The sequence below is a fragment of the Vitis vinifera genome, chromosome 18 (genome assembly GCF_030704535.1).
Source record: "Vitis vinifera cultivar Pinot Noir 40024 chromosome 18, ASM3070453v1".
Taxonomy (NCBI): domain Eukaryota; kingdom Viridiplantae; phylum Streptophyta; class Magnoliopsida; order Vitales; family Vitaceae; genus Vitis; species Vitis vinifera.
The window spans coordinates 12,910,068-12,932,645 of record NC_081822.1 but is presented as its reverse complement, the minus strand read 5'-3'; the positions used below and the strand labels follow the sequence as shown (position 1 = coordinate 12,932,645).

Genomic DNA, 22,578 nt, shown 5'->3' with positions numbered 1-22,578 from the left:
TCCTTATTCATCTTTGTGTTTGGTTGCTGAGAAAATTGAGGAATATAAGCAACAATGGGTCGATTGCCTTCTTTCTAAAGTTGAAACGAAGGTGATGGCTATCCCAACAATAATTTTGTCCGTACACAACTGCCTAGTCCCGAATTTTGTAAAAAAAAAACCTAGAATCCAATACAACTTTTCCTTCTTTGCTGCATTAAAGAATTTTTTTTCCCCTCCTGATAACAATAACTGCAGCTTCAGGGTTCTGGAAAATAGTTCCCTTGTTGTTTTTGTTTGCCAATGTTCATAATCCAGGGATTATGCTAGAAATGACTTTTTCTTTCATTTTCTTTTTTGTAATCTTACCTGAATGAATATTACAGTGACAGAGATGGCATTCGAAGTCACTTTATACATAACCCACTATCATTTATCATCTCTTGATTTTAGACACCATAATGAATCATAAAACCTTCTCCTCTCTTTTTTTTTTTTTTTGTTTATTTTGATTTCTATGCTTCTCTGTTACATCACAAAGAAATGCCCCAAGATGCCTTATTTCGTTTGCTTCCCATGGCCATTTCTGAAATTTACATCTTTCCAGAGTTAAAATTCGTAGAATTTCATTCACGAGTATGGCCTAAACAGGAACATCAGAGGGATAGTCTTGTGGGTGCCTCTTGATAGTTTCTCTAAGCTGCTGTTCCTGCTCGAAGAGGATCGATGGTGGAACATCATAAACATCACTGAACAAGTCTGCAAGTGGGGGTTTCTCCATTTTTTCTGCAACTTGAATTGCTTGCAGTAGCTGCAGGAAAGTGTAAACCAAGTTAGAATAGTTTGAAGCGGGATGAGAGAGAGATGCATGATTGAACTTCATAGAAGGCAAAGGAACATTAATTTCTGGCTTCCACCTGCTTCCTGATGCTGCTCCGGAGCTGAGACTCATCTTCCTCGCTCCACCACCCATTCCTTTCAACCCATTTTCTGAATCTATTTACAGGGTTTTGACCCATTTCCCAGTGCTTAACCTCATCAACCGGCCGATACTTGGTGGAGTCATCCGATGTAGAGTGGTGTCCTACCCGATATGTAAGGGCCTGAGAGCCGAAACCAAACACCTTAGAAAATCATGACTGGAAATATGCAAATTCAGCTGTGGATCTTACAAGTGATGAACACCGAAGCCAGAAATTTGAAATTTGAAATGCACCTCAACTAGTATAGGCCTCTGTTCGTGAATCGCCATTTGACGAGCCGCACGAACTGCGTTATGAACAGCTAGAGCATCATTCCCATCTACCCTGATGCTTTGGATTCCATACGCCGGACCCTTGACAACAATGCCATCACCTGTCAGAGAAGGGTGCGTAAGAATCAAATAAATCGACACCCACCCATCCCACCATGTGAGTCGAAAATAAATTCGTGAATCCAAGGGGAGTGTGCAGAAGCTATTCTCAATCTAGAAGAGATGGTGAAAGCAAAAACATGGGAATCAATGTCTGATGAAAAGTACTTCGAAACTGTTCTGATGTAGGGGTACTGATGGCCCATCCATTGTTGCGACACAGAAAAATAACAGGAGCTTCCATCACAGCAGCAAAATTTAGACTGGCATGGAAATCACCCTGATCAAACCATTTTCAATGCTAGTGAGCAATCAAACGACCAAACCAAATCAAACCCTTGACAAGAGCGAGGGAAACCCGCAGAGTTACCTCACTGGTGCTACCATCCCCAAAGTATGCCACTACACATGCATCCTTGTTATCCATTTTAAGTGAATAAGCAGCACCCACGGCTTGGGGAAGTTGTGTGCTGACAAGCATAAACACAAGGAAGCTCTTCAGTTTTGATCATCTAATAAGAAGTTTATCAATGGTGTTACATATCTTACGCAAGGGGCGATGACACAGTGAAGTAGTTGAGCTTCTTAGACCCATAATGGATGGGCATCTGCCTGCCTTTGCCACAATCAGCCTTGTTTCCGAAACACTGGTTGGCAAATTCTTGCAGTGTGAAACCACGCCACAGCAGAACTCCAGGCTCCCGGTACTGCATTGCACTGAATCAGAAATCATTCAGATCCTAATATGAGCTATATCTTGAAGCTCACCTGTGCCATGACAATATCATCTGGAGAGAGTGCAGCTGCAGATGCAATGTTGATGGCTTCTTCTCCAACTGATGTGAGATAAAAGGAAATTCTTCCTTGCCTCTGTGCTTCATAGAAGATGGTGTCCATTATTTGAAGGGTGATCATGTCGCTGTACATCTTCACTGCAACTTCCTTGCTTACCTGGTGAGTGTAACACCCAACAAATCATTTGAAACAGAGCTTTGAATGGACCAAGGTCTTCTTAGAGTGTAGAATCTATTCTAAAGTTTATTCCAATTTCCCAAACCAATATTGATCATGGTGGGACTGAAGTTGGAGGTACCTGTTCAAAACTGCTGCACATATTTGTTTGGCCGTCGTTATTCATAAGATGATAACAGTGGACCCTCTGTTGAGGGTAACCTGGGATAAATTGCATTTCAGAAGTAAGCATCACCCTCCCTCCTGGAAAATCTATGGCCTGTTGCAGCAGAAGAAAATGGGTGAAGAAAGTAAAGGCATTAAGACTAAACGTAAGGAGTCATTACCATGGAAAAGTAAATAAGCATTGAGCAACCAGAAAATTTGAGAGATGGTGGTGAATTGGGAATCTGTGTAGTAAAATACAAATTGAAAAAAAAAATAAAAAATGGTTGTGCATATTAGATTAGAATGAATGAGGGGAAAAGGAGTGTTCCCCAGGACACATTTGAAAGAAAAAAAACATAAAATAGGAACGATAATTCAAATTTTATGCATTTTTAAGTCAAAGACGATACCAAGCCATCAAAGTTGCTATCTATCAAAGTCATAGACAACTCCTCGAATGGTCAAAGTAATACTTATATCATTAGAAAGTAACATACAATGAACAAAAAGTATAAAAAATATATGTATAGTTTAAATTTAAAAACTCAAAATTCTATTCATTTTTTTTCAATATTTATGTTATAAATATTGATAAAAAAAAGGAAAAGGGAAAATTACAACTCATATAATTTTATTCTTTTTGTCAACATAGTTTTTATTTTTATATCTTTTTTTTTGGGTTCAAGAATCTAACTTGCATACCCATAAAACTAATGTATAGGTCCCAATAACATGTTTGCTTTTACATTGTTTGATGCTAAATCTATTTACTTTTATATATTATAAAATTTGAAATTGGTATATTATTATAGTTATTTTTATTATATATTAAGGATGTAATTTAGACAGAACCTAACCCGATCTTTAAGTAGATTTGGAGAAATATTTTCAATACTCGAATTAAGTTTAAGTTAAATTTTTTCACCGAACTCAATTTGGATTGAATTTAAGTTAAGATTCAACTAACTCAATTTAATATTGTTATAAAATTTGTGATATATATCATCTTATATAATAATATACATTTTCACTTTTTTTTAAAATATATAAACTCTCTTGTTTTTATTATTATCTTACAAATTTATCTTATTTGTTATTTCAAATTTGATATAAATATATAAAAAAAATATTTTTTTAAAATCATTATGGATGGATTTTAAATTATATAATTTAACCAATTTGAGTTTCATCTTATCAGCCGAATTTAATCTTATCAGCCCCTATTAAAAAATAATAATAATAAGATTTTGGACTTAGGTTTAACACCTTGGTTGAGGCCGGGTTGGCCCTACTTGTACCCCTATTTATATATATATTAAAAAAAATAGTTTAAAGAATTTTTCATATATGATATTTATTATGATACTAACTCACGTGGACACTAGTAAAAAGGATAAGATTTGCATTGAAGGGGATAGGTAGCTTCTTTAATTTTTAATGGCTCAACATTTTTTATAGTAATTATTATATTTTATATAATATTATATTTTTTTTAAATAAAAAAATAAAAAACATATCCAAACAAACACTTAACTTTCGATAAGGAAAAAAATCATTATCATTTGTGATTTTCTTTAAAAAAAAAAGTAATAAATTAAAAGATTAATACTCAAGAAAATTTTTTAAAAAAAAATCATGTTTTTTATTTGAAGAAAAAATTAAAATTAAAAGTAAAATATAAATGGGCGTATGAATTTTAAAAGATATATGAAATTAACTTTTTATTTAAATGAATAAAATAAAATAATTTTTTTTTTTCTCTCAAAAGAAATTGGACTTAGTATGTCTGCATCAAAGAGACAAAAGGAATGAGCGAATTGAATTTATGTTTCTCATAGTCAATTGAATTCCTAGTCGTGTGGAAATGAATAAACAGAGGAGAATCAGAAAAAGCAAGCGCATCTTAGATGTATTACCTGATCATCATCTCGGAGGGGGGCATCATTCTCAGAATCTGAATCAACAAGTTTCTGAGCTCTAGTGGATTCCAAACGCCCAGCCCAGAGCAGGGCGGGGGAGTTTCCGAGGCATGCGGGTGAACGACTCCAAGAAGAGTCGCTCAGAGTCGGAGCTGGTCGGAGGAAGGAGCCCATGTTTCTCTTGACATGGTGGGCAATGTTTCCAGACCTTGTGAACCAGGCCGCCATCCCAAATGAAAAGGGGGACAAACCGAAAACTTACTTGTATACCCAAGAGGAGGAGAAAACGGGGAGATGATATGCAATGAAAGACGGTACTAAGTAAGAGAAGCATCTATCATATATAGTCCAAGTATTCTCCATGATAGGTTGGGGGTGGGGGTGGGGGTGGGAGTCGATGTGGATGTGGATGTGGATGTGACGTGACGTGGGTGTAAGTGTAACGCGTCCGGCTGATTCATTCTAATCCCAGGAATAAGATGAAAACATGTGTCGTGAAAAATCTTCACTCCTATCCTTCCATTATTACTTTCTTTTCTTGTTTGTTTTCTCCGAGTTTCCGACCAAATAGTCTTTTCCTTTTTCTTATTTCTTTATTTTTTTATTTAAAAAAAAAAAAAGTCATCTGAATGAACATATAATAATAAATATTAAGTTGATAATTATTTTGGAAGGAGAGATAATTTTTTTTTTTTTTCAAAAAGACTATTTTGATGTTAAACTGATTTTCTCCATTCCTAACTCTAATCATCTCCCTGGGAGCTTTTTCATATAAAATAATTATAACGAAACTAACGTTAATTCATCACATGTCGTGTTGGATTCCTTATCTTTTATCCAAGGTGGGGTTTGATTTTTTTTATTAATTTATTAAATTGTTTATTTTTTCAATATTCCATTTCCATTAAAAGTACATTGGATAATGATTCTATAAAAAAAAAAACTTTTTACTTAAAAAATATATTTTTAAAAAAATCAGTTGTTAACTAAAATTTTAAAAATCATATCTTATGTTTTTTAGAAAAACATTTTAAAGGTACTTTTTCTTTTAAAATACTTTTAAACTACTTTTAGAATACACTACTTCAATAAGTACATTAATTGAAAGTGTTTTTTTCTATGGTATTTTTGTGAAAAACGTTTTTTTTAAGAATTTAGAAAAATGATTCTAATAATATTTTTAGAATGTATTTGATAATGATTTTAAAAAATATTTTTAATATTTTTAACACTTGAATGATGAAATTCTTTAAACTTTAAAAAAGTTAGAAACATTTTTTAAAATCACTGTCAAATAAACTCTTAATAATATATTATATAAGTATAAAAACGCTTTTAATAATAATAAATTATTACAAATATATATATAGAAACATTTATATTGTTAAAAAACTTAAAAATTTATTTTTGTTAAAGCAAAGTGAAAGATGAAGAGGATACTGAGAGGGGAGCGAAGAGTGAAAGGAAATGAAGGATATCGGAAAATAGTATTTTAGGAAAATAGTATTTTAGGAAAATATGAAAAAATTTATAGTGTTTTTTTTTAGAGGAACACACCTCCCAAATACTTATCTAAAAAACACTTCAAGTGTTTTTTTTTTTAATTTTAAAAGTATTTTTCAAATATTATCAAAGACCTATTTTTTTTTATCTTGAAAACATTTTTAAATGTTTTTACGGCTAAAAACACGAGCTCTTAGTATTAAAAAAAAGTCAAATATTATTCAATCAAAAAATTTAAGAAATAAGAAATAAATTAATAAAATAAAAAAAAGTAATATGAAAATTTAAAAACAAATTGCTTTCAACAAAAGTTAATTATCCAATATCAAGGACTTTTAAATTAATAGGGATGGAAATACATAAATTCGATGGTAATTTTGGTTAAAATATTTTTAGTTAAAAATGAAATATTGTTGATAGGGAAATTGGGTAAAAATCAGTTGCACTTCAATTCATCTTAATTTACTCACTTTTTTGGGAACCAATTGCATTCAGAAGTTGCAGTTACGTGCTCTCCACGGCACTTGCAGTGATGTCATGCCATTAAGCCAAGTGACTCTGCACCAGAGATGGTCGATTCGAAATTGAACTAGCAGTCTTCATTAGATTGGAGGCAGCCAGACCTTCAACCATATTACTCTTACTTACACAGTAGTCATCTGCTTGCTAAGAAATGTATGGCATATGATTCAACCAAAATAACCGCTCAATTTTCTCTTACCTCCACTTGTGGTTTGTCTCCTGCTGCAGAGAACTACAGATGATTCGTACTTTCCCATCAGCAGGTGCCAGGTGACCTTCGTTTGATCTTCAAATCGGAGATCTCTCCATGCCCCTCTATTGTTGCTTTCCACAATGCCCATAACATGTAAACACCACACAACAAAAGTAACCCATCTTGTGGACCACTGCCTGTGTTGCTGTCCAACAAAACAGGGGTCAAAAGACTCAAACCATTAGTTTTATGAATTGGAGCAACGGGTAAAGTTCAAAACTCCAAACTTGTAGTTGACACATGTTGGTCTTATAACATATTGGATAGGGTTCGAATAAATAGTGACACTCAACTCAATGACCATGTATTTGCTTATTTTAATGGCATGACATATCACATGTATTGAACTCCGTATTATGAAGAAAGGGAAAGGAATTCTTGATAAGGATGGCTGATATTAATTTATCAGACAGGCGTGATCATATGCCACGATAGGAAGTATTTCTTAATGTTAAAATATTGGACTCGTGTATGAAATAGGATAAGGGATCAGGTCAGCTGGAACCCAGCAGTCGCATCACAGCCTTATTGTTACTGATAATGAAGAAAAAAATGAGATTAGCTCTAATGGTCTGTCGAGGGGAAAAGGTAAAGCAATTGAACAAAATTCAAGGCTAGAGAAATGACAAACAGACAAAAGACTCAATAGGAAGGCCATACTGCTAGTCCAATTGTTGGTTTGTTAAATACCTACTCATCCGTCGATTTCATCATCTATTATTGCTAATGCTTAGTGAGTGTCAACATCAAACCAGTTGTTAGCACTTCTCTAGATAAAACATCCGCATCATGGGAAGTCTTGATATTCATTACTCCACCCACTCTGTTTCTTCCAACCTAACCATTAATTGAGAAGCGATGAGAACGACGGAAACTGTGAATACAAAAAATTCTATTAAAAACGAATTCTAATGATTCATTGAGTGGGATAGCGGAACAAACCAGGTATCAATTCATTTGTTCTGAAAGATCGTGGGCTAACCTTACAATTGAAATAGATATTGAAAGAGTAAATGTTCACCCGTGAAAGCTTTATTTTACCGAATTGGTTATTTTGTTTTATCTTTATTAATTCTTAGTATCACTTCAACCCCATCTAGTAGGTAAGATGGTCCTGTGAACTGAAGGAACTTTGCCCTGCTATGGAACAACCTAATGCTATATACTAACATAGAGAGGCAACTGGGTGATAAAATTATAACTGCATTAAACACTTAATGAATTACCTTATTTGCTGCCTCCCATTTGACGGTTCAGTTTATATTGCAGTACAGCATGCCAAGAGCTTGATTTATTTATTTTTTATTTTTTGATAGGTAAAAAAAGGCTTGCATTAGAAACGTCTAAAAGTGGCAAAAGCAATACACATGAAGTATACAAATAATGCCCCAAAAAGCGAAGTAGTATCGAGACAACTTCCCTTTACTTTACAAACAACCAATCTATAAAATCAATCATAGATACAGTGTGATCCTCTATATATACCCTAACCAAATTCGTAAATGTATACATGAATAAAGACTTAATTGATTGGTCATACCGCTCAACTTCCATAGAGTCCACATTAAACATAAGCGGGCAGCCCTTCGCGCATTCTTCATTTTTTACCCATAAAAGGACTGTGCCAACCTAATAAATTCCTCCGGAGGAATGCAAAATCCACTGCACGCCGAAAAGGGAGTAGTATGCCACAAGCTTGATATTCCTACTAGTTGAACAAGCCAGTATCTTCTGGTGCAGTCTAGAAGCTTCCTATCCTTACTTTGTGAGTCATAAGTATTTCGCCCTGACCTCAAATAAAGACCTAAACTCGGATCTTGTTCACCATCTGATTGCCAATTAATATGGGAGGCTTTTGACATGATTGGAAGGTTAATCCGTGAAATTACTGCCAACATTTAATCCCGCTGTTCTTCCAGTGAAAGACTCCTTCAACATTGAAACCGACTCCTCTTTCTCTCTTTTCCATTTTTTTTTGGTTTGCAAAGTGAACTTGGGAACCAACTCAACCATCATGATAGGATGCAGAACTCTATAGTTTAAATATTCAACCACGTTGCTTTCTCATTTATCCCAGAAAATGCTCCCAAACTAATGCAATCTTTGTCATCCCCAAAAAGCTCCATCCAGAGTCCATCACTCAAACTTCTCTGTAATATAGCAGCTCCTCCAAAACAAAATGAGCCAGTGAAACTAGTTATCAACCAAAAGAGTTTTATTATCATCGCCACACAATTTACAACATCCTTTCTATTGTATGCTAAGTGACAGAAAATTTAACATTAGTCTACCAGATTGAGCCATGCAACATACTGGGATTGCAATTTTTCCATGCTCAAAAGTAGCAACATCTTCCCAAGCACAGTCACTTTTGAGCATTTGACCAATTCCATTTACAGTCCTTCATCTATGGAGAGGTTTGGAAGTACCAAGATAAACATTAGATAGACAAATTCAACCAAGAAGATGACCATAGCAGAACAGATGATAGGTCAGCATATCAGTTCAAGATAGACACCAGCACAAGTTTAGACGAGCACAGCGATATGCCTAGTCCTGGTATTCCATAATCAGCAGCTTCGCCTTTTTAAGATGAAAATAAACAAGATTTACTGATCATAAATTGACCTTAGCATGATGAACTTTCATCATGGTTCACTTCATCCTACCTCTCCCACAGCCCTCACTTTATCATACTGTTGAGAGGCATACCCGTCATCCTCGATCTCCTGAATCAGTAATCTCAGAATAAAATAGATGTCTTTGCCTCCGATGTGCAATAATTGATTTTCCTTAAAAACAAAAACATGGTTTTTTATCCCAATCCAACTGCATCCAATCACCTTCCTAACACCTTTCTCTTTCATAGCCCTCCTGACTCTAACCAGGCTCTCCCATCTGCCCCTCATCTCATATGCCTGAGCTAAAACCAAATAAGGTAAAGACGACTGTGGTTCCAACTCCATAACCCTCTCTGCAACTCTCTCAGTGAATCTCAAGTCTCCATAAATTTCACAAGCACAAAGTAGTGATCCCCAAATCAAACCACTGGGTTCATGAGGCATTAATTCTACAATATCCATTGCTTCTTTAAGTTTACCACCTCGACTCATCATGTCCACAATGCAAGCATAATGCTCAATTGCTGGTATGACTCCATATTCCTTTTCCATTGAGGAGAATATACTCAGCCCTTCATCAACAAGACCCCCGACATTGCAAGCTAATAAAACCCCAGCTAGGGTAATTTCATCAGGTGGTGGACCTCCTATGAGAAGTTCTTTAAAAATTTCTAGGGCTTTACTCACTCTCCCATTATAAGCTAAGCCCATAATCATGGTATTCCAAGATATCAAATCTCTGGCACCAATCTTGGCAAAGGTTTTCATGGCAGAGTCAATTAACCCAAATTTAGCATACATTTCCACAAGTGAACTTGCAACAATCACATCTGACTCCAAACCAGATTTGACAACCAAAGAATGGATTTGACTCCCCTGATCCACTGGAAGGAGAATGGAAACAGCACTCAGAACAATGCTGAGCGTGAATTCAGTGGGCCTGAGGTTCTCCCTCAAGGTCAGTACAAAAAGTTGCAAAGCATTCTCTCCAAAACCATGCCATGCATAGCTTGAAATCATGGCATTGCAAAGCACTGAATCCCATTGATATATTTCTTCAAAGACCCGGACTGAATCCTCCAATCTGTTGCATTTTGAAAACAGGTCAATACTGGCACTTGAAACAATGCTATTAGAAAGAAATCCCACCCTAATGCAGAGAGCAAAAATTTGTTCACCCTTTTCCAAATCTTGCAAGTTAGAACATACAGTGATCACTGTGGATACTGTAAATTGATCAGGTGAATAACCTACAGACCTCATCAAAACAAACTGTCGTAATGCCAAGTTTTGGTAGCCTGATTTACCACAGCTCCAAATCAAGGAGTTCCAAGAAGTAATATCCAACTCTTCCATTGTTATAAACACGCCAAAAGCATAATCAACAACACCAAACTTTCCATACATGCCAATCAAAGAATTCCCAACCACCACATTTGATAAGTCCACACCATTTCGGATCATGCTTGCATGAATTTGCTTACCACGACAAGCAGATGAGACAAATGACAACAGGGTCGAATATGTGAACCCACTAGGCCTTATGCCAGCCTTTTGCATTTCTGAGAAAAATCTGAACGCATCATCAAATAACCCAAATGAAACATATCCCGAAATCATTGTGTTCCAACTAACAACATCTCGTTTGGGCATTTCGTCGAACACATCACGCGCCCTTTCGAGCTCTCCAAATCTAACAAAAGCTTTTAAGAAAATGTTCCAAGATATTAAATTCTTGTCAATTATGTCCTCAAACACTCGCAAAGAGTCATTACCGGTGCCGAGTTGGGAGTACAGATCGAGGCAGCGATTACCCAGAAAAGTATGGGTATTGAAGCCGACTTTAATCAACTGGGCATGGACGAATTTAGCATAGTCTAAGGATTTCAGCAAGAAACAATGTTCTATGAGGTTAGAATAATAGGAGAGTGAGGTTGCGAGAGGCCCATGAGCTTTCTTGAGAAATGGTTGCATACGAATGCTATGGCAGAGATATACAAGTTTTTCCTCGTATAAAACTCTGATTAATGCATCCATACCATATCGAACTCCAAGAGCGTCCGTCTTGCGGCCATGAACTTCTGGTCTCTCTCATCGCATTCTCTTTTTTTCTCAGCAACCAAACGGAGTACAAGGTTTTGCCGCTGCTTCATCTTTGTTACTTCTTTCGTTTCAGAGCTCAAGCCTTCATACCCTTCTTCCCCTGCTATGTCGAAACTTGTATCCTTCAAACAAGTAAAATTAGGATTTTTTTTTTTTAAGAAAAATAAAATACAGAATTGTAAACAAAAATAAATTCTTATCCTTTTATTATTACAATAAAACAAGAAAAAAAAATTATAATTTTAAAGAAATGAATTTTTTTCTTAAATTTGTTAAACTTAATTCAGTGGGTGTTTGGTACAGGAACTTAATAATTTAAAGTAATTTAATAACTTAATTTAAATTATTAAGTAAATTAAGTATATTTAATAAAATAACTTAATGATATGATTTAAAATTAAAAACAATTTTAAGTAATTAGAAAAAATAATTAATTTATTCTTGAATATACATCATTTTTATTTTTTCATCCTCATTTACCTTAATTACCTCTATAGTCTTTCTATGCTACTTCATAACTTCTACTATTACTCAACCTCATTTGTCCTAATTATAATTCATGAGAATGAATATGTCAATTTATGATTTAGAATAATTTTAAGTTAATTTTATCAATTTTAATATTTAAATTAAGAATTAAGCAATAAGTTTTAAATCAATAAATTAAATATAATTTAACTTAAAATATAATTTAAATCATTTATAATCTTTGGCAATTTGAATCAGAGAAGGCAGCCTTTACTTGCATAGTTTCAGCAAACACCACTTAGTGGTATATTTCCAACTGTATTCTCATTCTCTAGTTCAATTGTACAGAGTCTTTTACATTGAATGTGAAGTTGTCATCATATCTCATCTCTTAATAGCATGAATACATACATCACTGAAATAAGGGCCAGTGTAAACAGTAGCTCTGTCCAACCTTCAACTCTACTGTTCTTCTGACAAACTCCAATTAACCATTAAAAACAATTATCATGAGGACTTTGAGCTGGTGGGCAAGGTCACTGGGCATTTCATCTCCTTCAGGAGCCACAGGACGAGGGATCCAATCAGGTGTTCTTGCAATTCCAGTCCATAAGCATGTGAAGGACCAGTGCGTAATCAAATATGGGGAACAGCATCATCATTGGCACATTATCATGAGGACTTGCGGTAGAAGCTCAGTTGGTCTTCTGATCCTATGTATTGCCCTAATCAACATATAGGTCTGCTGCATAGACATGGATTTTTCCAGAGGATGCTTTAATGGGAATTGTCCATTGTGAGCTTAATGGCTGGTGGCTGGGTTTCTCAGTGATAAAGCAGTGAACCAGATAAAGGTAGATGGCCACAATTGCATGAGCAACTCCTTTGTCGATGGCAATGATTAAATTTCATGGCATGATAAAATACTCCACCCCAAAACATGGCTTCCCGTGATTACCACTTGGAACATTGAGGTATGAGTTTGTTCAAAGTGATCAAATATTGATGCCACCCTGCAAAAATATACTGTTTCCTCCTTTCGGGAATAAAGTATCTCCCTTCAAGAAGACAAGTCAGTCATCACGAAGTTAAACTATCTGCCCAACTGCAACCAGGTACCTTTGGTATTTTCTTATCATACATCAACTTTCTAACCTGTGCTGATCTTCCCCAGTCCTCAAAAGTGGCATATATGCCAGACAGCTGCACATAAGCACCTGAATTCTCAGGGTCAAGGTCAATAATTCGTTTTGCAACTTTCTTACCAAGAATGTTATTCCCATGAGCTACACAGCCCCTCAATACTGATGACCACATGCTTGTGTCTGCCTTTAATGGCATTTGTTCAATAAGATTCATTGCATCCTCAAGCAAACCTGCACGAGCATATAGATCAACCATGCAAGAGTAGTGCTCAATCCCTGGGTTAATATGATAGTCAAGTTTCATTGCATAAAACCATTTTCGACCCTCTTCAACCAGCCCACAATGATCACAGGCAGACAGAACCCCAACAAATGTAATATCAGTGGGTTGTACACCCACACTTCTCATTTGATCAAATACATTCAAGGCTTCAATTCCATGGCCATTTGTAGCATAACCCATCAACATAGAGTTCCATGGGACTTCATCAGATTTCATCATTCTGTCAAACAGTTTTCGCCCATGTTCAACTAAGCCACACTTACAATAGAAATCCACAAGGGAGGTGGAAATGATCTGATCAAATTCAAGTCCGATGATAGTAGCCCTAGCAAAAATCTGTTCACCAAGCTCAAGTGAAGAGATGCTAGCACAGGCACTGATCACACCAGCCAGGCTAAACTTGTCCATCCTCAGGCCCAGTTTATTCATCTCACAGAAAAGGTCTAATGCTTCAATTGGACAAGCATTTTGACTGAAACCCACTATCATTGAATTCCATGAGATCAAGCTTTTACTTGGCATGGTATCAAAGATCTGCCTTGCATCATCAATTCTTCCACAATTGGAATACACGGTTATCATAGAATTGAGCAAGATGGTGTCATAGGCTTGAAGATCACTAAATAATTTGCAAGCATCATCAGGCCTTCTGCACTTAGAATACATGTCAACAAGAGCACTATCGATGATAATATCATTAGTGAACCCAACTTTATAAACATGAGCATGCACTTGTATACCCTGATCAATAATACCTAAGGTACTGCATGCACTCAAAACACTGGCAAAAGTAGAGTAGTCTTCCTGAACTCCTTTTCTTCGCATATTATTAAAGAGCTCTAGTGCTTCTAATGCTTCATTATTGGCTACATATCCAGAAATCATGGAGTTCCACAACACCACACATGCGTTACTTTTCAAACAAAAAATTCTTCTTGCATCATTCATTCTACCACAACTTGCATATCCTGATATCAATGCAGATAAAGAGAATGCATCTGGCTCCTTCATCAAATTCAAAACATGATTTGCACTGTCGATATCCCCACATTTCCCATACAAGTTAACAAGGGAACTCCCCAAGACTGAGTCAAATTCCACTTCATCAACAACAATGCGAGCATGTATTTGCTTCCCACAATCAAGAGCCCCCAAATTGGTACAAGCACCAACAACTGTAGCCAGAACAAACGTATCCCCACAAAACCGTTCCAGCGGATTCAAACTCAAATCCTTAAACAACCCAACAGCTTCTTTTGGGCGACCGTTGCAGGCATAACCATGAATCATCGAATTCCAAGCAATCCCATTCTTCCAAGGCATCTCATTGAACAAACGCCGGGCAACCTCCAAATTACCCTCTTTTGCAAAACCCGAAATGACCACGTTCCATGAAAAAGCATCCTTGTGGGGCATTGAATCAAACAACTCTAGTGACTTCCCTTTGCTCCCTGATTTCAAATACCCTTCAATCATAGTGTTCCAAGAGAAACAATTTCTTTTCGGCATTTCTTCAAACAGTTGCTGCGCCTCCCTCATGCTGTTGCACCTAGAATACATCTGTAGAAGACGGTTTCCAATTGAAAGAACAGAATGGAGAACGCCAGATTTGAGGAAAAGGATGTGAAGCAGTCTTCCTCGGTAGATGGAGCCGTAGTTGTTGCACGATCCCAGTTGGCGGGCCAAGGAATGCAGATCAAGATCCACCATCTCATTGCACACAAAAGGGTGATTTTGGAGTGTTACTTGCTTTGAATTTTTATTTTTTATTTTTTGTCTGCCCCTTTTTGGCGCCACAAATGACGATTAACTGCTCCGAACCGGGAAGCTGTTGCTCTGAACCGGCTTTTGAAACTCGTTTGGAAGTTGCAAAATTTCAAGTAAAAAAACTCAGGTACGGGGTGGTGAAAATAATACAGGCGTTGGATGAAGGCATAACAAAGAATAATACTAAGATATAAATGAATAAAATAACTTTTTAAATGAACTCGTTAGGACTCGCCCCATTGAATAGGGTCAAGCATTGGCCTCACTTCTTCCATTATCAATTTTATTCCATTATTGTTTGAGTTTCAATTCACCAATAGATTTTTCATTACATTTGGGCCCCATCCATATTTCACTGCATTTCATTCTTTTTTTTTAAAAAAAAAAAAAATCATTCAAACCTTCTGATAGGAGTAGACCTCATAAAACCTTAATGCCGTATGGTCTGTGTCACAGGACTAATAAATCATCCTCATCAGATGGAATGGATGCCCTAATCTAAGTTGACGGTAGGTAGGCTTGAACTATTTCCTCAAACTATCATGGTGTCACATCTTGTTCCCAATTGGCTTTTCATTTGAGACTGCCCTTTTATTGAACTAGATAGTTAGGTGGTGTATGTTTTTTTGGCTTTTTGCTAAAAGTAATTTGTTTTCAGAATTTAAATTATTTATTTTTCTACTTTTTCATTACTTATTATAAATATTTTACTAAATAAAAAAAATAACATATTAGTTTTTCTTTTCTTTTTAATACTTAATAAAAATAAAATACTACAAAAACAAACAACCTAATATTTAACACTATTAAGCATTAAAGTTCTATTTAGAATTAAGTAAAAAAACAAACACCATCTTAGTTCTTTTATTTTTCTTTTTCCCATCAAAATAAGACTTACGTGTTTTTGGATAGGCTATTTGAATAAAAGAAATAAAATAATCCTCAATTTTTAATCTAACCCTCAACTTTTTTAAAATATTAAAATGCTTTTTTTATTTTATAAAAATGTCTTCATTTTTCTTAAATTGGAAATATTGAAGGACATTTATAAAAATAAAAAAATAAAATAAAATGGTTAATTTTCAAATTCAAATATGGGAGAGATTAGATTTACAAATTTAAAATTTAATCAATTAATTCTATTTTAATTCAGATGTCCTACGTGCTTGAGCTACCATGTGTCTTTTATTTTTATTTTTTTTTACTTTTATTTTTAGAAAAATTACAGCAATTATTGGAGACGACTGCCTGCCTGTCAAAGGTGATGTTGGTGACCCATTCAACACTTGCTTTAAGGAGTGGGTTCAAATGATCTTACACTACTCCTTTTTCTGTTTTTTTGCCTCCTCTGACTCACTACTGAAGTGATAATGTTGCTGTTATTACTTTGAAGTGCTAGGCCCACATAAATTCACAATAATTGATGTTGAAAATCATCATTTCATAGCCTTTTCTATTCAATGTTATTCCCTCTATGCATCCCTTTTTTGCCTTTCTCATCAACCATCATCTTTTAAAAAGTATCCAAGCGTGGGTGCTTTATTTTTGTAATATATTGGCAAAAGACAAAGGTGTCATAATACCATGCATGTTTCCTTAGCTTGCAAGATTGCATTTCACCCGCTTGAAAGCTAGAACATAATCATTGCTTTCCTTCATCTTTATTTTGTATCCTTTTGGTTCACTCTTTCAATATTCACCAAACCCACTTTGGTATATGGATCAAAATCCAAAATTTTGTGTCTGAACTCCATTCCAGACAGAAACCAAAATCAGGAAAATGGCTGTTTGTTGTTTTGTGGGCAACCTTATCTATGGCAGATTCTCTGTGAAAAGTGCTCTGCTATAATTCAAGTTTCAATCATAGATGGCAGCATCCTGGTGTCAATTATATATATATATATTTCATGGCAGACAATCTTCCATTGGAAGCATCTGCATACTGAAAATGACACTCACATCTCACCAAACAAAGGATGGAAAAAATAATTAGAAAAGAAAGAAAGAAAATTACAATAGTTGAAAACCTTGAAGGCTATAGACAGGACACATTACAAATTTTTCTCTGCTTTGATTATCTCATGTAATCTAGTATTGGAAGGATAGATACAAAATATTTATTGTCTACTCCAGTCCATAGGAGGCAGCTCCATTAGTCCTTTGTTTTCCTTTTCTTGGAGCGCAAGTAGGACCAGCAAACAGTGAATAAGCCACTCAGTTGCCTGCATTTCATTCAAGAACCATGTGTTACAATTAATGATCAGGGAACATCAGATATTGATTGAAACTGGTAATGCAATAATTCAAAATTTTTATGTAGGGCCAAAGAACATATGTTTAATGCACTGCCTGGAAACACCCTGAAGAGCTCATCAATCTTGGTGATTCCATGGGTTTGCTCTACCCATAATTGCCTATTGAGTGTTCCATCTTTAAGTTCTGAATGTTTGTAATAAATCCCGGATTGCACTCAATTTGCTCCCTACTTTGGGCTTGAAAAGACTGCCAGTCATCTGGTGTCTTTGAGCACTGTCAAAAGCACTTCTTTTTCTTTTCCAGGAAAAGAAGAAGACCCACCATCTTGATTGAAGTGTTGCAGAGAATTATCGACTCTTTCAGATACCAGAAGCACTATTTGATATTTCTTATGAACTAGGAAATTCGTTTGTTTATCGCATTTTGGGAGTGGGATTAACTAAGGGGTCGTGAAAATCATGGAGCTAAGTCTATTTCACAGATGCTTGGGCTGTTCCCATCTCATTGTCTACAGGGCATAGTTCCTCTGTCAGTAGATTCCCAAATTGTTTTGTAAAAATGAAATTGGCGAATTTCCTACTGGGATCATTCTTAAGAATCACCTATGCTGAGATCAGGACAATTCAGGACTATTATCATTGCTATTTGATGTTACTAAAAATATATAAATTATGGGGTTTTCAGTTGTAACATACCTGCTGCTTCTGTTGCTGCAAATACTGCTACTGCTGCTGCTACCGCTGCTTCCACTGTTGCTGGTGGTTCCTCCACCATCGCTCTCTCCTGAGACGGTGACTTTTTTCTTCCACCACTCCTTGTCTACACTTTTTGCAGATCCATCCGATGCCAGAGGCTTGGGAGAGACTTTGGAACAAGTGTTTGTTGCTGAATTCTTCTTCTTCTTTAATCTAAAAGAAACAGGAAACACCATCTTGAGAAGAAAGCCTCCGTTGTCAAGACTTCCACTTCTCCCCATCTTTGGCTTAGTATCATTCTTCTTCTTACGATCCTTCACTTTCTTCTTCTCCCTGCTGGTCGCAATTTCATCACCAAAATTCCTCTTTTCAGGAAAAGGGTCCTGTGGGGCTTGTACCACTGGCCGCTCAACAAGATCCTTCAAAGAAAGCTCATAACATGATTCGGGCATGTTGCGGACCATCTCCATAAGCTCCCTCTGGCCTTGAGCAATCGCCTGCATTCTCGACGCTGGAGATAGGCTCCTATAATGATTTTGATGATGGCGGCGATGCAAAGGGGAATTTCCTCCATTAGGACTCCCAGATGGGCTCGTTTTCCACAGAGGCGGAGAGCAAACACCGGACTCGTCTTCCACCTTTGCTTCAGCTCCGAATTGCCAGTCACCACCATTCCAAGCCCCGTAATTTTCATGGTTTCTAGCACTTCTCTGAGGCCTGCCACCAAATCTCATGCTCCCCCAACTTCCATAACTGTCATTGATGCCTGCAACGGCACGATTTGCAGACAGTTCAGTTCTGGGATCAAGCATGGTTCCTTCTTTTTTTTTTTTGGCCCCCTTTTTGGAATATTGTGTGGGGAAATTCAGTGGAGGAGCGGGGGAAGGAAATGGTGAACGTGGCTTGTGTGGTGTGGTGGCAATATCATCACCGCTTCTTTGTTCCCCGTCATTTTCCTCTAACAAAGTTTTAATGGTGCCTTATGCGGGAGGGGGGAGCTGTTAGGCTCATAAAAGTCAAGGCTTTCTAGATGGGTGGACGTAGGCCCGTTTTCCTCATTTTTGTCTCTCTCCTTATTTTCCATGGCAGCAAAAGACCAGCCTGTCCCTTTTCATTCCCCCAATTCTCTTCTTCTAGCTGAAAACGTCTCAAGTCTTCCCCTTCCCCTTCCCCTACACGTGGGTTCACCAAATGACAAACATTACTCAAAAAACTTCCATCAATACCATATTGATAAGTCATAAACATTTAATCATTTAATCAAAGGTGGGTGTTGCTTGATAAGTCACATTTTGTTAGGCCAGCATTCCAGCTTTACTGCCATTGCCCGATGTGGAGACCGGAGGGACAAGGCTCACTAGGCCGCAGAACTTTGATGCCATCATTGAAAGCCAAGTATTAGTACAATTAAAGGCACAATCATGGCTAAGGAGTTGTTATGGCACTTACTGTCACAAACTTGAGAGGACTCGTAACCACTCTCAAGGATGGGGACATGTTGCTTGGAATGGCAAGACACATGGCTTGCTGGCCAAGAATGGTTGTGGTATCATGGAAGCAAAGGCATCCACACCAATTTCCAGGATCCGTGGCTGTGACGAAACGTCGATCTTGGTGAATGGGTATTTAGTATTTACCGTATTTTTACTATGTCCATAAAATTTCAAAGGCGGACAGGCGTCACAGGCCAGACCCTTATTGTTTGGGGTGACGATGAAGCTGAGCATTTGATGCTGGAAAAACAAGAGGTGATGACGAAAACGTTTGACCGTAGAGGCAAAATCAAAATTGGATTAGTTGGAGATTGGAAGCGTAGAGTCAACAAATGATTCATCCAAGCTATGATCTCCCCATAGCTGGGTAGTTCCAAATGAAACGGAAACCATTGACATCCAGGATTTCATAATTCAGTCTTACTACCCTCCCTTGGAGGCAAAGCAATAGCAAACTCTCTGAATCACGGGCTACGTTCTTATCTTTTATTTTAAAGCTAAATACTACAAGTTCTCTCACTAAAAATTATACAAAATCCTAATTATTTTTAAATAAATTTATTATATTTAAATTTTTAAAATTTAGGTTCTTATTTTATGGTTTTTTTTTCCCTATATCTTTCTCTTTTTTGTTCCTTATTTCCTAAAATAAAACATAAATTTTATTCCTATTATGCAATTAATTTATAATGGTCACCCTTTCTTAAATTACCAAAATGGAAATGCTTGATTAAAATGATGGGTAGAAATTTACTTTTTATTTTTTATTTTTCAAAAATGGAAATTTTTATTAAAAAAAGTAAAAAATCTTATATATAAAAAATATATAGATTTACCTTTTATTTTTAAAAACTTTGTTCAAAATTTAAGAAAGTGGAATTTCTTTCATTTTCTTAAGTTTTAAAATATTTAAAAATGTTTTTAAAGATAATTAACTTTCTGATTTGTTTTTACTTTTATTGATAGTTGAAATTGAAATCAAAATCACCTTATATTTTTTAAAATATTTTATTAAAATTAAAAAATATAAAAAAATAAAAATTATAATAATTCACACTCAATTATGTAGATATTATATGTTTGATGTCAATCTCATGGGACTGTGTGATCAAATAGACAAGCACCTAACTATGTAGATATTATTTGCTCGGTGTCTAACCTCAAAGAATTGGAGGGCCAAATAAAGAAACACCTCGTATAGGATCAACCAAATTTACATACCAGAGTTAAGATCATACCATTTGTAACAATTCATAGATATTATTCTCTTTATACCAAAAGGATTTGTCTTAAAACTTCTATATTATTAAAAAAAAAAAACTTATACTTATATAGTATCATAAATTTTATCTTTATATAAAATGGAATATCATGTGTTGCTTTCTTAAATTTAAAATTTTTTTGAACGTGACAACTCTTTTATTCTTATGTAAAAACTTATCACTTTTAAAAATTATTTTAAGAAATTTAAATTTCAAAAAATTTTAAAAAATAAATTTTTAAAATACAAGTCAAGTCCGTACTTTTGATAGAAGTATTATTATACTTTATATAGAAAGTATTAATATTATTATTATTATTATTATTATTTTATGTTTTTAAAAAACAAAAATCAAGGAGACATCAAAACTTGCCCATCGAGTGAAATTTGTAATTTCCATAAATAGAGAAACAACAATTAAAATAGAGGAGCGGACTATCCATAAAAATGACGTCCTAATCATGATATCATATAAGAGTGTTCTAGAATGATGTGTCATTTCTGTATCATAAATATGGATCTTAGTCATCATAAGGTGGCAAACTACCGACACCTGGAAAAGCCAAAGCCAAAGCAGACACGCGTGAGCCCTTTATTTTTGTTCAGCTTTTATTTTTATATATATTTTAACTGCCACAGTAATCTCCAAGCGTGATTTTGTTGATTAGGTCAATGTCCACGTCCTCTTTTTCTTTCCCCTTTTTTTAAATAAAGGTAAAGTAGAGGAGATTTGTACCACTAAAAGATTACTTAGATCATTCATGGGTGGTGATTAATATTCATGTACCCTCTCATTGAACATCTTGCAAAAGCCCTTTTCTTTTAGATTATATATCATTGGTAAGGTACAATTATTGAGGGTAAATTAATTTGCCCAATCAAGTCTTAGTCTCAATAATTAATTATAAATTATTTTTTATTGACTTGAAAGCTTGACTAGGACTGCTATTCATCCATTGCTTCTAGGGTTTTAACTTTCCTAATAAAAATTTGGTCCAACACATGAAAATTATTGGAGAATAAAAAGTTATTTAGACTTTGTTGTGTAACTATTTTTTAAAACAGTTTTTAATAACAGGATTTTAAGGGCAGTTTGGAAATTGCTTATTAAAATAGTTTTTTATTCTCAAAAACAAAAATATAAAAAATTACGATTTGACAACCCAAAATTATTTTAGATAACATCTTTTAGTTATTTTTTATTATTTTCACTTGTTTTTTTAAGGATTGTTTTATTTTAAAAAAAATAATTATATATACATGTAGAATGATTTAAAATATTAAAAACATGTTAAAAATATTTTAGGTTTTCAAACAAACTTTTATTCTACAAAAATCATAAACTAGTTTTAAAAAAATGTTTTCAAAAACTATTTTTTAAAATTATTTTAAAAAAACAGTTATCAAATAGGCTCTTAATAAGCAATCTAAAATATTTTTAATATATTCTTAATTTTTTATGGGTCGATTTAATTTACCTCTCTTAAGGTTTTAAGTAAATACAACTAACTCCATTAATTAAATAATAGAAGCTAAGCATATTTAGCCAAAACCTCAAAGGAGGTACATGAAATTAACCACATTTTAAAATGTGTATTTAAAAATAATTTTTATATCTAATATTTTATTTTAATAATTCTACATGATTGTATAATTAGTTTTTAAAACAGTCTTTAAAATAAGTGAAAACAACTAAAAATTATTTTTTGAAAACATCTTATTTTCTATTCTTAAAAACAAAAAATAATTTTTTAATTATTAAAAGTGTTTTCTTGTCTTTTTTTTTTCTTTCCTTCTTATAACAGAAAACTATGGTCAAAATCAGTTGCCCACTAGG

The 22,578-nt window shown here is 34.9% G+C and overlaps 4 protein-coding genes across 4 annotated transcripts; all 4 read right to left on the bottom strand.

Moving 5' to 3' along the window:
• Positions 1-390: 390 nt before the first annotated feature.
• On the bottom strand, positions 391-4,696 carry LOC100245451 (2-oxoisovalerate dehydrogenase subunit alpha 1, mitochondrial). The gene is made up of 9 exons (XM_002268824.4): positions 4,369-4,696; positions 2,427-2,564; positions 2,102-2,284; positions 1,883-2,040; positions 1,704-1,803; positions 1,502-1,613; positions 1,196-1,335; positions 897-1,082; positions 391-790 (listed from the first exon to the last, which is right to left on the bottom strand). The coding sequence occupies exons 1-9, from the start codon at positions 4,597-4,599 to the stop codon at positions 623-625; spliced, it is 1,416 nt and encodes a 471-aa protein (XP_002268860.1). The 5' UTR covers positions 4,600-4,696; the 3' UTR covers positions 391-622.
• Positions 4,697-7,939: 3,243 nt separating this feature from the next.
• On the bottom strand, positions 7,940-11,487 carry LOC100242007 (pentatricopeptide repeat-containing protein At1g43980, mitochondrial). Its single transcript, XM_002279113.5, has one exon. It carries the CDS (start codon positions 11,305-11,307, stop codon positions 9,310-9,312), a length of 1,998 nt encoding a protein of 665 aa, XP_002279149.2. The 5' UTR covers positions 11,308-11,487; the 3' UTR covers positions 7,940-9,309.
• Positions 11,488-12,822: 1,335 nt separating this feature from the next.
• On the bottom strand, positions 12,823-15,309 carry LOC100264292 (putative pentatricopeptide repeat-containing protein At1g77010, mitochondrial). Its single transcript, XM_002279133.4, has one exon. The coding sequence runs from the start codon at positions 14,977-14,979 to the stop codon at positions 12,922-12,924; it is 2,058 nt and encodes a 685-aa protein (XP_002279169.1). The 5' UTR covers positions 14,980-15,309; the 3' UTR covers positions 12,823-12,921.
• Positions 15,310-16,915: 1,606 nt separating this feature from the next.
• Positions 16,916-19,171, bottom strand: LOC100259118 (uncharacterized). Its single transcript, XM_002269084.5, has 2 exons — positions 17,988-19,171; positions 16,916-17,258 (listed from the first exon to the last, which is right to left on the bottom strand). Exons 1-2 carry the CDS (start codon positions 18,797-18,799, stop codon positions 17,189-17,191), a joined length of 882 nt encoding a protein of 293 aa, XP_002269120.1. The 5' UTR covers positions 18,800-19,171; the 3' UTR covers positions 16,916-17,188.
• Positions 19,172-22,578: the final 3,407 nt, after the last annotated feature.

What these genes read in the sequence shown, in the direction of transcription:
- LOC100245451 (XM_002268824.4), bottom strand. Translation starts at nt 4,599, where the DNA reads ATGGCGGCCTGGTTCACAAGGTCTGGAAACATTGCCCACCATGTCAAG. An exon ending in ACTGTGTCATCGCCCCTTGC is followed by an intron (nt 1,804 to 1,882) that starts GTAAGATATGTA and finishes TATGCTTGTCAG; the next exon opens with CACACAACTTCCCCAAGCCG. An exon ending in TACATCAGAACAGTTTCGAA is followed by an intron (nt 1,336 to 1,501) that starts GTACTTTTCATC and finishes CTTCTCTGACAG; the next exon opens with GTGATGGCATTGTTGTCAAG.
- LOC100242007 (XM_002279113.5), bottom strand. Translation starts at nt 11,307, where the DNA reads ATGGATGCATTAATCAGAGTTTTATACGAGGAAAAACTTGTATATCTC.
- LOC100264292 (XM_002279133.4), bottom strand. Translation starts at nt 14,979, where the DNA reads ATGGTGGATCTTGATCTGCATTCCTTGGCCCGCCAACTGGGATCGTGC.
- LOC100259118 (XM_002269084.5), bottom strand. Translation starts at nt 18,799, where the DNA reads ATGCTTGATCCCAGAACTGAACTGTCTGCAAATCGTGCCGTTGCAGGC. An exon ending in TGCAGCAACAGAAGCAGCAG is followed by an intron (nt 17,259 to 17,987) that starts GTATGTTACAAC and finishes AATGAAATGCAG; the next exon opens with GCAACTGAGTGGCTTATTCA.